Source organism: Bombus terrestris, chromosome 7 (genome assembly GCF_910591885.1).
Source record: "Bombus terrestris chromosome 7, iyBomTerr1.2, whole genome shotgun sequence".
Lineage (NCBI taxonomy): Eukaryota > Metazoa > Arthropoda > Insecta > Hymenoptera > Apidae > Bombus > Bombus terrestris.
Genome location: NC_063275.1, coordinates 2,041,435 through 2,057,559, shown reverse-complemented (window position 1 = coordinate 2,057,559; position 16,125 = coordinate 2,041,435). Strand labels below are relative to the sequence as shown.

Here is a 16,125-nt window from a genome sequence, read left to right as displayed (position 1 = left end):
GTATTATGCTAGCGATTCTTCTGTGATTAGTAAGCACGGCCATCTTCAATTTACATAGTTACAGGTTATCGTGTATGGCGAACACCTTCAGTTGAATCAGAGATGCGTGAGGAATTGTATGTGCGTTAGTGCTGTGATCGTTACAATATGTTATATTTTATTGCTAGTATAATCCTCTTTACATAAATTTTAATCTTGTTTTCCGACATAGTGCCAATTCACGTAATGTCGAAGTGTAAAATTTCTTCCGCGGAACGTAGATCCTCACAAAATCGTAAGTCAATTATGTATCTATTACGTTAGCAACGAATGTACATATTTACGATCGTTGTAGCACCTGTATATATGTATGTGTTACTGAATTTTATTTTATTTTTAATTACTGTTTCTCAGGTTGATATATTATTTAACATTCTGGATTTTTAATTTTTTATGCGAATAAAAATGTATTTTTCTTGGTAATTGTAATTTACAAGAATACATTTTTTACTATTTTATTTACTTGGATAGAATTGTACATATAAATTAATACCTTATTATTTATCTAAAAAGCTATACATATAATTTGGTTTTTGTATATACATTTATTACGCTTTATATTTGATGAATTCATTAATAAATCAAATCCATTAATACCACACTTCTAGTAATTTAATCAAACATTTAAAACATTTTTTATGTTATTGCTTTTGTTTATTTCTTTGGGTGTCCGATTTGCAGTTGATCATTTTTTTATATTCAAAATATATTTGCTCGTTAATACGTTGTTAACAGTATCATAGCATCCACAAATCATATTGTCGACTTTTAGATTATTATGAACAACAAATATTAATTGAGAAACAATTATCACTCACAAATCGTTATAAGTAATAAGTGGGATTACGATAACATTCTATAATTTATATTGTTGTTAAACAATACAATGCTTAAATGTAAATTTTGAAGATTTAATTAAAACTTGTTCGTAAATTCCAACTATATAGCATGGCAATTTCTATGCAATTATAACTGCTATTAGTATGTACAGCTACCATATACTCTATATCTGGAATATTCTCTAAAGAAACACTCGGTATTTTTAATCCTATGTTACTAAAAGGTTTGCGTGTTACCTTTCAATGTTACCAACAGTTTTTTTCGTTCGTAAGCACGATTTTTTTCCCTTTGACAATAAAATGATTCCTTACTTCGTAACAAATTACGAGTTAATTACAGATTTTACAATTTTACCGCAAATTAAACGAAACTAGAAATTTGATACGAGTCTTATAAAGAGTCTTTATACAATGTATTAAAATCCTGTCTTTAAGCCTATGTCTAATCTTTATTCGCGATTGCATGAGATTACATTTGAAGATTAGCCCTTGACGAAAATTTGAGATACTGAAATGTAAGATGTTTGCTTCGATTTTTAACGGCTTTAGGCATTTTATTTTTTGGCTTTAATCATAACATTTTTCGTTATCGTTGTAGTATTTAAAATGCAAATGATATTTTATTGTATGTAAAGTAATATTTTAAATAACAGACAATTGATAACGATATTTTTGTCTAATTGGAAAACTTCATTCGAATAAAATGACAAAATAATTAACCTACAAATTGCAGATCAAATTTGAGATTTGATATATATAATGATATAATATATAATAATGATATGTGTAATATACAATATATCGCAATATGTGCTGTATGCTTGAGTATTTTTGTACAGTTGTGGCAAATTCTTGTAGAAAATGCGGTTTTACTTGGAGTACATGTTTTCAAGACGTGGACGACGACAGCAGCTCTAATAGCTGGTCTTCCTAAACAAGTACATAATTACTATTACATACAAAAATAGCATGATATAAATATATAATCTGTTCGATTTTATACAAAAATTCCAAGCATGGTTTATCATCGCTGCAATATTCTACCTTTTAAACTGTTGCACGTCGATTAACTCAGTGTTCCGTAAGGTTACTTGTAATATTTCAAACTTCGCGTGCACTTTGTGACGTGTTATTGTCGTTAACCTTCACTATCTCAATGATGATTTTATTCAGCACTTATTCGTATTAATTAAGTCCTTAGATGCAATGAGAAATTGAGATTAATAATAAGTGTAATATCTTAAGGGTAGTAAATAGTTTTTAAAACAGTTTTCATTGTTCAAGTGTTATTAAATTGCGATGTTATGTCTTCGAAAATACAGTAGATACGATAAGAATCAAAGTTTATGCTTCGCGCGCTCAAGGCAATTAATTAGGTATTGTTCTTACAATTTATCATACGTTCCATCTATAATTAGTACTACATTTATGAATAGAATTCCTTGTAATATATACATAATTTCAATTATCTCGAAGTATAACAAAATAAAATTCTTTTAATAATTGAGAAATATTACATATCTTTTGAAAAACTGTTCATACCTTCTCAATTGATTGATGATATTTGATTTGACCATTGTATGTTTCTAAACGTAGCGAAGTGTGAATACATATCAATATAGTTTAATAGGATAGAATCCATTCAGTTTATAGCATACTAGAGTGGAACAATAGATTTTATGTATGTTTCAGTTGATACTTTCAATAGGTATTCGCGTGATCTTTTTTCTCGTTAAAAATTAAAAAGTTGTTAATTTATTTGTTCGTCGTTTAACAAGGTCATTGGACAGTAGTAATAAAAATAAAATTGACATATTAATTATTAATATTATACATTATTATTATCGAATTGGATTATTTAATAAAAATAATAATAAACATTTAATCAGGCTATTGGATCATTTAATCTGTTTCAGAAAACACTTTCACCAAGTTATCTAATCATTAGAATAAAAAATCGAGCAAACCTTTGTATCCGGGAAGTGACCTCGAGGACCTGAGCATATATCCGAATACATTAAACTCTGCTCACCAAATACGGGACTACAACGAATACGTTTTTACGCGCATTCTTTGATATCCTAACATTAACGAGGAAATGGATCGAATCTACGTTGATGAAGAAACTGGTGAGAGTATTAGTCTTCCAGATTCCGACTGTGAGATTCGACGACTCGTTAGTTCGATAAATAATGCCGAGACGGGAGAACCGGAGATCAACATAGTTGGAATAGAAACTACTAAAAGTCGAAGAATACGCTTCCAGGTAATGATTATAAATGATTACCATAAAATACATGTTGAAATGCTAGAATTATGAAATCGTAATGAGTCTATGAATGTAAATTACATAATTTGATGCATTATGTAAATAATCGAAGGAAATTGTGAAAACCTGAAATTGAAATTTTTAATTATATTTTAGAAATTTCTTGCATGATACCGAGGATGTAATTAAGATTAATTAATAAAAATTCTCTAGATTCCGAAAGAAGTGAAGGAAACGTTGTCAATTAAGGATCGCACCTTAAAAAAAAATGAGAATCTAATGGATTTAGAGCCAGTTCCTCCTGGAGCAACGTTTGGTCAAGTAAACCCAGTTTGTTTGTTCTTCCTTGCTGTTCTATGTTTCTGCTGGTTCTTGCCTGTATTAATGTTCCTTGAGATGTCGTTGCACATTTGGGCTCATCATAAAAATAAAACGTTAAAGGATGCCAACGTTTATTTCCGTTCTCCGTTTCACGGAATATCATCTGAATTTTGCGCGCTATGCCAAAATGAAACGTGCATGAATCGTGTTGGAAAAATGCAGCAAATACGAATGCACAAGTTTTTGCGACAATGCAATTATATGAAAAGAGTGGTAACGTGAAATTTTTGGCTTAGAATACTGAAGAATATAGAACTTAAAATGAGAAAAAGAAAGCGAAAAACAAAACATTCCAGCCCGCCTTGACAAGAACATATCGTATTATATCTTTATGTTAAAGAGATGACAAATTTATTTGCGATTTCTTTTCACTTAGATTTTATTGTCGTAAATTAATTGAATTTACTAACAAAAATACAAAAAATTAAATATAACAACGGTGCAGGAACAAAGTTTTATATTGGAGATATGTATAGTATATACTGAAACTAATAATGTACCCATACAAATTTATAATTATTACTGTTACACGTTAAAATTACAACAATGATGGAAGGAAATAATTATCGCATTACCTTTTCTTTTAAAAAGTATTTAAAGTTTATTCTATAAATATAAAAAAAAATAAGTTACTCTTTTAAGGCACGTTCGAGTAAATATTTTGTATACTATGATCTATATGAATTTTGTCATTTGTTATGGAAACAATAAAGTGTTATATAATCTTTAATCTTTTATGTTTTTTAAAATAAAATTCTCAATGTCAGACAGGAGAACTTATAAATACATAACTCAGGCCTCATACATTCAGGGACTATAGAGATAATAATATAAGATGTTTGTAACTTTTAACGTTATAAGAATAGCAGTTATAGTACGGTAACGTTTAAAAAGTCATTAAAAATTTCTTTGAATCATTGGAAATAATCATCCTAACGTAAAGCTAAAATTTCTCTTGTCGCAATTTGACATAAAGCATTGAAATCAAATGAAATATGAGCCCTCCAGAAACGGCATTTATTCCATATATAAGCAGGGTAATTTGGACTTTGTATCCCATGAAAGATTCGTGCGACTGCACGTCCAGTGAAATTGTTGTCACGGTAACTTACAATCAAATTTCGTACATCGCAGGCTACTTGCGCTTCATTTTCCATTACATTCTGAAAAAATACGAATTATGTATATATTGAATTTTCATAAGATCTGTTATAAGATATGTAACTTAATTTAAAAATATAGGTGTTAAACATTATGAAAAGATTTATACTTGTTGTGTTAAATCGATATCTAATAGAACTTTTCCCTCAAAGTAATTGCGAATAACGTCTTTTAATTGATCAGACTTGTTAATCATTTCATCGTTCAATATAAGACACTCTTCTACAGATGGTACACTAAACTTGTGTAGCATAACACTAATTGTCTCAAGTTGTTGTAAAGATGAAGTTTCTTGAGATTGAGCGCGGCTAACTAAAGCATCTAGTGCTTCATCTAATTCCACTTCTGTCAAGTCTCCTGGGGCTTTTACTCTTAAACCAAGTTTATCATATCTTACTGAAATAGCTGATCGCTTCGGAACTCCATTGACTAAGGAAAAGATAAAAATATCAATTAAAGAAGTACAGAGAATATTACAATATTACAGTGCATTAACATTTAATGTTATTTTTATACACGGGTTACAATTTATTGATTAAAACAAACCTGCTTTCCATTCTAAATTTTTAAGGTGACCTTTTACTACACCACTATCCCAACCAATAGCAGATGCAACATCCACAACCGGAAACTCAATAACGTTATCCTTTTCATGAGAAATACCGTTTTGTAAATCTAATGCTATTGCCATTGCAAGTGGTGGCGACTGAAAAATTCATGAAAATCTTTTATTAGATAAGTATAGTAGATTTCTGTGGAAATGTGTGTTACATATACTAACCGTCTGAGCAGCTTGCTTTAGCGCTTGAGGACCGTTATAACTTGAAATTCTAGCCCTGATATATACAGATGAAAGAACAGTAATAAATCTTTTAGGATGCAATTCGAGATAACACAAAAGCGTTGAAATCTTTTCCTCTGAAATATCTAAAGCCGCAACTGTATCGTCAATCGGAATAGCAACTTCATGACCAGGACACCTACGATCTCCTTTGTTTTCACGTAATTTTGCACATGAACACGGAAGAAAAACTTTTTGAAGCAATCGTCTGATTGTATGCCTGTCTATTCCATTTGCATAAATATGCCGTCGCAATTCTACTTTATCCTTATCTTCCTATAACGGGGAAAAATGTTTGCATGATTACAAATCAGTTACATAGTAAATTTGATTTTAGTACCATTGGATTTAAAAATAAATGACAATGGGCTGGAAGTCCATCTCGACCAGCCCTCCCGACTTCTTGGATATATCCTTCGAAAGTGCCAGGCATGTTGTAATGTATAACAGCGCGAATATCTGCCTTATTAAGACCCATACCAAAAGCTACAGTAGCAACAATGATCTTGACTTGTCCACCCATAAATGCTTTCTGAACAATTTTTCGGCGATGAGCCGATAAACCAGCATGGTATGCTTCCGCGATAAAAGATAGTTTGGTGTTTCGTTTCTCGAAATTATTTCCGTCCTATTAAAAAGCAGAGTGTATCATAATACATTACTAACGATACTGCTAACGGTACTAAATCATTAAAATAACAATCAAAATACCTGTGAGAAAGCAATTCTTAGAAAACTCGCAATTCTTACACATTCATCTCGACGAGTACAATAAATAATAATTGAGCTACAGTTTTTAAACCTTTCACTTAATAATAATTTGATTAAAGCCTGATCTCTATTTTCATCTTTAGAAATTGTAAACAGCAGATTTCTAGGTATTGGAATATCAGAGATAACACCCGCCATTCCTTCTTCTATATCTAAATGGCTTACTATGCTTTCTGCAGTAGCTTTTGTTGCAGTAGCAGTAAGAGCTAATACTGTTTTGACACCTAATTTTTCTTTAAGAACTCGGCAAACCATAAGATATGATGGACGAAAATTATGAGACCATTGTGAAATACAATGAGCTTCGTCTATACATGCAAAAGCAATTGGTGGAAGCTGCCTTAACAAAGCACCAAATCCAGTTGATTTTTCTCCAGCTACTACAGCTTCTGGAGAAATTAATAAAATATTCACTTTTCCTTGTTTCACCATTTCCATAACATTATCTCTTACTTTTTGCGTTTGATTAGTATGCAGACAAGCTGCGGATAAAAACGAAGGTACACCCGTTACTTGGTCATCCATTAAGGAGACCAATGGTGATATCACTAAAGTGATACAATTGGAGTATTTAGAATAAAGATATGCAGGTAACTGGTAACATAAAGATTTTCCAGAACCAGTAGATAAAGTTACCAATGTCGATTGACCAGAAAGTATTCTCATTACAGCTTTTTCTTGTCCAGGTCTAAATGTTTCATGACCAAATTTTCGCAAGGTGTTGAAAACTTCAGATGGTGTTTCTGTAATTATAATATGTAATGAGTATAAAAATTAATTAATGAATTGAATTAGATCTTAAATTAATTACCTATGCACGACTGATCTTCTTTAAGTTTATATAGTGGCTGTACTGTACCAATTTCTGGTGGTAATAACTTTTGTACCAAATCTTCGGGAATTTTATACCCACATAAAATATTCTACAAATTTTATACAATATAAAATAATTATCATGAAGTTATATAAAGATTAAGAATATAGAAACATACTTCGTCTTCAATAGGTTCCCATAAATCGTTATCGTCAGTTTTATCCTTCATTTCATTTCCTGTCAATTCAGACTCTGTTTCAAGAGAGTACGATGGTTTCTCCGGTAAACGGTCAATTCTATTAGCATGTGCTGTAATTGCATTTTGACTGGCCATTTTCTGAGCTTCTTCTAAGGTTGGAAATTCCGAACTTTCATCTATCTCATTTAACGGAATTAAATCATCGCTTTTTGTATTTGGACAATACCTTGAAGAATGGCCGATATTTCCGCATTTAAAACAACTGGATGCACCTTTCTTTTCTACAAAATCAGCTACTACTAAATTACCCTCGCTAGATGCAAGTTCTTTCTTTTTCTCTTTCCATTGATTCTTCCTATATTTTGAAAAATTAAAATTCTTTTTACCACGCACAAATATTTTTTTCTTTAAATTTATCCTAACAAAGTTTTCATTTAATTTTCCATCTGCTACTTTCTTTTCCAATTTTTCTCTACTTGTTAATTGTCCCTTTAGTTTCATAGTTGTCCCCTTAGGTTCAAGAGAAAAACTTAAATCATCAGTTTTTGAGGAAATAGATTTAGCAAATTGTTCAATAAGATCTCCTTGGTTACTTTTGCACATTGCAAAACGTGGAACAGCTTCTAAGGTTTCTATTCCATATATTTCAGCTTTCTTATCTTCTGTACTTTCAAGATCTACATTAGACATTTCTAAAACATCTTCTTCATCTTGTATATCCTTCTTTTTTCTATAAGACTTCCTTGTTGTAGGTGCATGTTTTATCTTATTTGTCGATGTTGATCCTTTGGTAACTTTACTCTTTCTTGTTGTACTTGTTCTCTTTGTTTTTGATACTTTCTTCTTGCTTATTTTCTTCTTTTCATCACTTTCACTGAAATCAGGATCTGAATCATCAGATGAAATACATTTAACTTGTTTTCGAATTTTAGAACTTGCTGATTTTTCTTTAGATGATTTTTCTATATTCTCTTCATTATGTGTATTTGTATCTACAGTCTGTAGTACATCTGTTATTTTGTCCTTACATTTATCAATATTATTAGACAAATTTGTCTGAATATTTACATTATCATTTATGCTATTATTTCTAACTAAATCTATATTAGTTATATTTAAGTTGTTACATTTTTCTTCACAGAATGTTGTCTTACTTGGTATTAGGCCATTTGTACAATTTTCATGACACATTTTTTTGATAGGATGATTTTCTTGATCACTGAATCTTTTTTTGAAATTTCTAATGCGTTTGTTTCTATGTTTTTCTTCTGAATCACTGTTACAAACAAAATCTTCTTCGTCCGATATCTGAAAAGTTTCTTGTGATTCAGACACAAGTGTTTCTTTAGATAAATGAATACTTGTGTCCAGTGATTCAGTTCCGGAATCGCTTGTTCCAGAAAGTCTTTGTAAATCAACTGCTGGGTAAACCAAGTTACTTTGTTTGGCACACCTGTCTAACCACCCAGGATTTAAATTTCTACTAACAGTATGTCCTTCGACTAATTGTTGTATTGTACCAATTGATTGAGTAGCAGGCTTAGACTCCACGTAAGTTACTTTCATAGACTTACCAAATATAGACTTTGTTTCTTCATTAATATCAAAATTATCTTTACTATTTAGTTCTATGTTTGTGTTTTTTTCCAATGTATTTATACTAACGTCATTATAATTTTCAGATTTATTTTTTACTTTTGTTGCAGACAAGGATTTTCTAGGATTCCTTTTTATAAAGTTTGAACTTGTAAATTTATTTTGCGACAGTTGAAAAGAAGATACTCTGGCTATAGGTAATGTTTTTTTCTTTTTGGGTATTTGCTCATTACTTTTACTTAAATGATCACCCCATACACCTTTTACATTTTTATATTTATTTTCCTCTGCTGCCAAACTATTAACTGTATGCTGACTTTGACATTCTTCTGGATTTCTATCTTCATCATCTATTTTGCCTGTATTTTGTATACTTTTTAAATCTGTATTTCTTCCATTATTTTCATCTATGTTTTCTGAATCTTTTTTATCTTGTCCAATTATAATTTCTAAAACTTGTTTCTCTTTATTCCTTAGAGGTTTATTATCATCTTTAATTTCTTCAGATGATGTACACGTTATAGTTTTAGTAACATTATCTTCTGCCTCATCAGAAAATGAAATATCTATAAGAGTTTCTTCTAAAGCACGTGTTTTTAACTTCCAATACATTTTATAAGATTCCTTGATTTTCATGTCAGCCTCTTTAATATCATCCTATAATAATAAAAATATATTTATATCATAGTATCATATAAAATTTTATTCTATTATAATTCACAATACTTGTAACATTTGTTACAATAGCAACTACATAATATATGTTCATAAATGTACCCAGAGAAACATCAAATAGAAATTATAAAGGCAAACGCTCAAATCTAATTGTGAAAAAAATCACATAACTCGTATAAAACCATATAAAATTGTAAAATCGTATAAAAAAATAGATATTATGTATGAAAGTAAGATCCTTATTCCTGAAAAACTTTGACTAAAAGCGATTATTTCGATGACAAAATAAAACAGAGGAATTATCATTAAAGCTTGGTAACGGGGAAATAATTGTAACTGAATTAATTTTATGTCACGATTTATAAAAATGAAGTGTAATACCTTATTCGGTTTACGTCCATGTTTCGCGGTAAAATGACTTTCCCATAATTTGACACGATTTTTATATTTTTGATATTGTGTTTTAAACACTGGGTCTGATAGTATCTCCATTTTTTCATAAACATTGAAAAAATTATAATTATTTATAAAACTATAGGTTAGCTTAAACGATTTCTGTAATATGAAATTATATCGCGAAAACAAGATAATTGTTCGCAAAATGAGCACATGGCAAATGTAATTGGTGTAACTTGTTTACATTTTAATTCATTTTTATTAAAACGTTCATTTCACAAAGGTAAATATGGTTACGATACTTAATCGAACAACTGGTCGAGAATAACGGTAATTCGTGATTCGTGACTGACAAAAAGACTATGGTACTGGTAGGTATTTAAATCAGACCAACTACTCGAAGAAGGAACATGGATCTGATTGGTTATTTCTGGTAAAACCAATACACGCGTAAAAATAAGCACGCATATTGGTCGAAAGTTTCACATCTACAAATAAGATAATATATATATACATAATATTGCTTGGCGGGGAGTGAAAGAGGGGAGTATTTCCCTTGCTGCCCCGCTGTCAATCTACTTATCTCTGACTAATTCTGTCAACTTTTATTTGACGATCAAAGAAAAAATAATTAATATTCTTTCGGAAAATTAATAAATATCTCTATTTTCATAAACAGAGTGAAATACTTTACGATCTAATCAGATTGATATGTAGGAAAGCAAAAACATCACGAATAAAATGTTCGTAATATTACAATCCGATTATAAACGTTTATTGCAAAAAATTAACAAAAATATGCGATAAACGATACTCGATCAAGTGTTTTCGTGATAAGTAATGGATGAGCGCGTTATCATAAACCGCAGGTAATCGCCAATTGCGGATCGACTGTTTTCCCGATAGGTGTCTAATCGAACGGTGTCGCCAGCTGACGGGAGTTTGTAATATCAGTGTAAGGCAAGATGGCCGAGCGGTGGTCGTGGAATGTACGGCTGGAGAATTGGTGATCTCGGCGCGGATGGCTTAGTGATGGCCGAGTTCAACATCGACATCGGCAAGCTCCCAGAGGACGTACGGGAGAAACTTGCTGAGCTGGATCTCGAGTTATCCGAAGGTGAGTAGACGTAGCTTTTCTCGATGCGCCGCCGCTACGCAAACCCTTTCTCTGACTCACCCTGTGCATACGAGAGAAAGAATCCCCTAGTCCCCGTTGATAAAATCGATAATAGCCTTGCTGTTGCCATTTTACTCCCCCGTAACTACATACATTACCTTTCGAAATATCATCTTCCGCTCGAGCTACGCTTTTTCTCGAATCCTGTCAAACATTAATAATCGAAAGACGATTGGAATTCCGCGAAGCGAGTCTTCTACTTCAATCGCGATGGACACTCGAATCTCTATCGACCGCGCCTCATTCTATGTAACGTCCTTTACTTTTCGTTTTCGTTTTGGACAATCGATGACCGACATTACCCCTTTTTTTTATTTATTTTCACTTTTTGGCTCACAATCCAAACTTCTGTTCTCCCTAAACGCTGAAACGAATCTCCTGAAATCTGTTTGTACACCGTTCGAAGCGTGCCTAGTTCAGTGTCGATTTCAACGGAACAGGATTCCACATCGCGAATATTCTTTTTCGCGAAAAGAAGATATTAGAACGTAAATGAATAATCCTGGAGGAATTCATCGGAAAAGAATATCCTCCTTTTCGAAGAAATTCAGGAAACACGTCATTGACATTTTGCATGGCGCACGTATCAAAATCCGGATTCCTAGATATCTTAAAAATGTCTCGATGGTCCATCGACTTGTTCGATTAAACGTTTCCAACCTCGATAAAAGCGGATGCCTCGTACAACGTTGAACGGTGATATTACAAGAAAAGCTGCGAGGATGCACGTCCGGTCTTTTTTCTGCTATTTCATCTGGCAAGCAAACGCAATCCCGTAAGCTTATTTGTATCTAAAGTTCTGTCTTTCATAACAAGCTATCGACCGGTTTCTCGTGTCATCCCCGAATACTTGACATTTTATCTGTCATTGTGTTCGCCGCTTAATGAGCCATCTCTTGCTTCTCTTTTTACGATTCGGTCATTCGTATAAAATCAAACATTCGTTTCGCAAAACTCTTAGCCGAATTTTGACATTTTCCATGATCTTTTTATTCGTTCTAAACCGTGGAATAAAGCGTACTGTTTCAGACAAAGATAGCGTGTTATCCATCACGCGGATGTATAGAAATTAGCGGGTCTACAAAGTCTACATTTATCTCAATCCAACGGGTGACAAATCGTACTCGATCGATTCCTCTCGCTATCCATGATTTTCTATTCGTACGACAGAGGTTAACGTTCAATCTAATCAGATATTGACTGAAATTTCGTAGGAATAAATAATATGACACGGTAGTTAGAGATCGAGGCCAGGCTAGCGGAATGTTTCGAAACGAACTGACGACTCCTTAATATATCTTTTATAAGTTGTTACGAGTGTATATATATGTGTGTATATACCTACTTACATGGCTATTCGTCGGGAAGCAGTTGATCACGGTTCGCACGGGTGTCTCGTGGCAGTGTCAGCGCGATTCGACGTTACAGGTGTGAAGTTTCGACCGTTTTGCGCTTCCCTTTGATCAACTACGGCCATCGGTTTGTTTGCGTTCGCAGTTAGAAAGATTTCGCGGTGTTCGTTGTGACTGGTCTTCTTTGCATCCCCTTTACCAAACGAGTTGGTCACCCATTTACGATTTAAAGGGATCATAGCCTCATGGACGTTCACTTTCTCGCGCCGTGAATTTAGCCATTTTACGTTGGAAAAATACAGGATGCAAATACGCGCATGATTTCGCGTCAGTTTTTTAGCGCAATTCGCTGCAACGTACCGTGTTGGGGTTTGACGAAACGCGGGCCGATGTCGTGTCGAGTCTAACAAAGCCGCCGTGTTAAGGAATTGATCAACTGCGAGAGCCAATGTATGAGATAAATTCGGTGGAGGAATTGGCTGGCAGCTACGACAATCGAGCACTTTTCCTTACGACATCGAGATACGGGCATGGATTATGATTTATATTCGACAAAGACAAATTAATTATAGAGAATCATCGGTTGATACTTTTTCGATGGAAAACGGTCTCAGTCGTGGAATCCTGTCTATCTTATTCCGACGATATTCGGAACGTACGACTAGGGGCGTATAATATCATTTATAACACGGTGTCCTCGTGTAGCAACGTGACGTCAACTCGACGGGTCACCGTCCATCTTCGCGAAGCTTTATTTGCATGTGAGGTAATTGCGCAGATTACCCGTTCGTGCGTATTTCAATTGAACACGACTATACGACCGTCTTGAGAGAAATCCTCGACACTATTAGTCCTGACCGTATCATTCGCTCGGTATGCGATTCAAAACGCGGACATGCGAGCGTTGGTCATTTCGGAAGTTTAATCTGCCTTAGTCATCGATAATCCATAGTCTATTTAAGATTAGTAAGATATAAAAGTTGAATCAATCGTCGGCCACGAGTCGATCGATTTTATTTGGAAACGCAGTTGTTCGTGGTTTTTCGACCATTTCGGAAAAATCTTTTCGCGATGTATAGCGACGTAACGTAAATTAGAAATTGGCGAGCAATGTAATTGTAAGAGAGGATTCGGTGAAGTTGGTGGCAGTCGCGTGTAACGAATTACGGCTCGTGGCTTATTCACACGGTTCCGTTTATCGTCCGAGCTTGCAGGCGTGTTCTCATTTCGCGTATTCGGTAGATTAGTATCGTTTAAATAGAAGGTATTCCGTTTCCAGAATCATGCGCTGCGCGTCGTTGGATTTCAACGTTTACGGTAGCGATTCAGCCTCGGTCGGTAGACTCGAGTTAAGCGTGACTTCTTGCTGCTATGATTAACGGCCACGTATACACCGGCGCAAGAAAGCGTTTAACGTGAAAGAAAAAATTGTCGCTACGTACTAGAGATAATATCGCGATGTCCGATCGTTTCCACGCGTCGGATTCCATGCAAATTAACGGTGGGGCCACTTGAAGCACAGTAAAACACGTTCCACTCATAGTCTTCTTTTTTTTTTTTTTTTTTTTTTTTGTTACAGTGTGTAGATACTCGTAGCATACGTAGCATAGCAGAGACGTTATTAGAGAATGTTGTTTCGCTTTGACCAAGAGCGGCGTTACTTCACCCGATAATTGCTCGATTGACGTAATCGCAATGGAAACTTCTTTGACAATAAAATCGCAAGCGCCTGATTTTCTGACTTTCCTAAAGCGTTAACGTTCCCCCGTCTTGCTTCTTCCTTTTTCTACGCGTCTGTTCGTTTAGCGCGATCTATCTCGATCGGCCCGTTTGTTGATCACGGCTCGATTCATTCAGGGGAAATTAATCGAGCCTGTAATCGACAGCGTTAATATAATGGATATGATGTAACGAGGCGTTGTTGGCTCATTTATTCCACGATAGGATTTCTGCATGAGTCATTAAAGCCGGCTCTAGTCGGCACGTATCCAGCACCTGTTATCTAGCGGTCGAACGATGCACGAATCGCGCTTACGCTCTTTCTAATTCCCGCTAATTGTTTTCTTCGTTCACCGCTTCGTTCGTCAGTGGAATATTTCAATCAGTTTTGTGATCAACACGTACTTCTCTACCAGACGTACATGATGCAAAATTGCCGAATGATTTTCTCCAGCTGTGCCAACTAGCGGAACTTTGGATCCTCTTTAGATAGATGTAATGAACGACGTATAACGTTCCACTTAAACGATATAGCGGAAACTTTACAAAATCACTCGATCCGTGAATACCCGATTCGATTATACTAGCCCTTTAAACTAGACTTTAATTGCCGTAATTGTTTCCCAGCGGTTATTCGTAGGATAATTTCGATGATTCGAGAGAAGTCAGCGCGTGTATTCTTCTGCCATCGCGAGACTTTAATGATATTAAAGCGTTACGGGATCGTACGGGGTGTCCCCTTTAAGTTTACCTGGCTGAGTGCCTGCCTTATCGATAGAGCATCGTCTCTTAAAAAGAATCTTTTGAACGATGACCGTTTCCAGAGGTATAATGTTTCGCTAAAGCATCGTTCCTTTCTATTTATTCGGTTATGCCATCGGTAACGACAAGGATATCGCGTTGTAGTTAAACGAAACACTCTGTCTGGTTCTACCGACGATCGCTCCATAAATAGTAGATAGAAATTTTATCACTAGGAAATAGGGATTTATTTACCGAAGATCCGTGGGCAAATAACCAGAAATGCGTTGTCCAAACGTCGAATTCTAGAACAAACGGACCCGTTATTCCCGTTTGCCGATTCATCGATTATTTACAGGCTTCGATAATCTACTGCGGAATAGGCTTGCTTGAAAGTTTCTCGTAAACGAAGTGAAGTTATATGCCCATTTACTGGGAAACGCGTGATTTCGTGACACGCCAATTGCACGAATAACCTCGTAGCGTAAAACGGTTGATTCTTCGATTATCGACGATACGTATACTTGGTCGATACATTCGGAAACTTTTCGAACGACAGATAGTCTGTAGAATACGAGTAGGAGCCAATCGCATCAGTTACGGATCTATGAAAAGACCGTAACGTTCGAAATGACCCGTTAGCTAATTCGACGCAGGTAAATAGAATAGAAAGCGATCTTAACCTACAATTTCATAATAACCATGTTATTATCGTGGTTAAAGGTAAGGTGGACCTTTATCTGTGTGATTTCAATAGCCTCATGGATCGTTGCACCTGTGGTTGCCCAATGCCCCGGCAACTAATGCTTCCTTTTGTGGATAGAACCATGATTGCCGATGAATCCGGAAACTGACCAAAACGGGCGAACGCAAATGAAAAGTTTTCTTTTATCTGGGAAGGTTATCCGGTAGTTTTTTCGAGTAACGAGCAATTAAGTCCTCGTTACGTTCGCGCGCCTTATGAATAATTCGTTGGCTCGTGCCAGGTTAATTGCGTTTAACTGTTTTTACCGATTACTTGAAATGCGAATCCCCGACGACTGATTAACGTTCCGTGTAATTGGCAGCGAAAGACTGGCGTAGGAAAGGAGGAATCTCTTTGGTTAAACTAGCCGATCGATATTTCATCGTTCGAACGCTCACTTTTGTAGTTGT

The 16,125-nt window shown here is 34.5% G+C and overlaps 3 protein-coding genes across 10 annotated transcripts in view; 2 read left to right on the top strand and 1 right to left on the bottom strand.

The window, feature by feature from the left end:
• Positions 1-62: 62 nt before the first annotated feature.
• On the top strand, positions 63-4,258 carry LOC100651524. Of its 2 annotated transcripts, XM_020863567.2 has the most exons (4): positions 63-274; positions 1,737-1,816; positions 2,795-3,144; positions 3,361-4,258. In XM_020863567.2, the coding sequence occupies exons 3-4, from the start codon at positions 2,977-2,979 to the stop codon at positions 3,748-3,750; spliced, it is 558 nt and encodes a 185-aa protein (XP_020719226.1). In that variant the 5' UTR covers positions 63-274; positions 1,737-1,816; positions 2,795-2,976; the 3' UTR covers positions 3,751-4,258. The 2 variants fall into 2 exon arrangements, with proteins under 2 accessions (XP_020719226.1, XP_012165134.1); XM_012309744.2 differs by lacking the exon at positions 1,737-1,816 and having other exon boundaries at positions 64-274.
• On the bottom strand, positions 3,725-15,242 carry LOC100651404 (ATP-dependent DNA helicase Q4). Of its 3 annotated transcripts, none has more exons than XM_048407325.1 (9): positions 13,953-15,242; positions 7,294-9,567; positions 7,113-7,224; positions 6,242-7,044; positions 5,871-6,158; positions 5,471-5,806; positions 5,236-5,395; positions 4,799-5,118; positions 3,725-4,691 (listed from the first exon to the last, which is right to left on the bottom strand). In XM_048407325.1, the coding sequence occupies exons 1-9, from the start codon at positions 14,049-14,051 to the stop codon at positions 4,461-4,463; spliced, it is 4,623 nt and encodes a 1,540-aa protein (XP_048263282.1). In that variant the 5' UTR covers positions 14,052-15,242; the 3' UTR covers positions 3,725-4,460. The 3 variants fall into 3 exon arrangements, with proteins under 3 accessions (XP_048263282.1, XP_048263283.1, XP_048263281.1); XM_048407326.1 differs by lacking the exon at positions 13,953-15,242 and adding an exon at positions 12,508-13,930; XM_048407324.1 differs by lacking the exon at positions 13,953-15,242 and adding an exon at positions 9,967-10,662.
• Positions 10,805-16,125, top strand: part of LOC100651283 (disco-interacting protein 2) — a 42,447-nt gene continuing 37,126 nt past the window's right edge. For 2 of the 5 annotated variants that reach the window (XM_012309741.3, XM_012309739.3), the window contains exon 1: positions 10,807-11,098. In XM_012309741.3, coding sequence (XP_012165131.1) covers positions 10,969-11,098 — 130 coding nt within the window. In that variant the 5' untranslated portion in view covers positions 10,807-10,968. Of the gene's footprint in view, positions 11,099-12,530; positions 12,587-16,125 lie in introns of those variants that run through there. The other 3 variants (XM_048407321.1, XM_048407323.1, XM_048407322.1) reach the window with 3 other exon arrangements.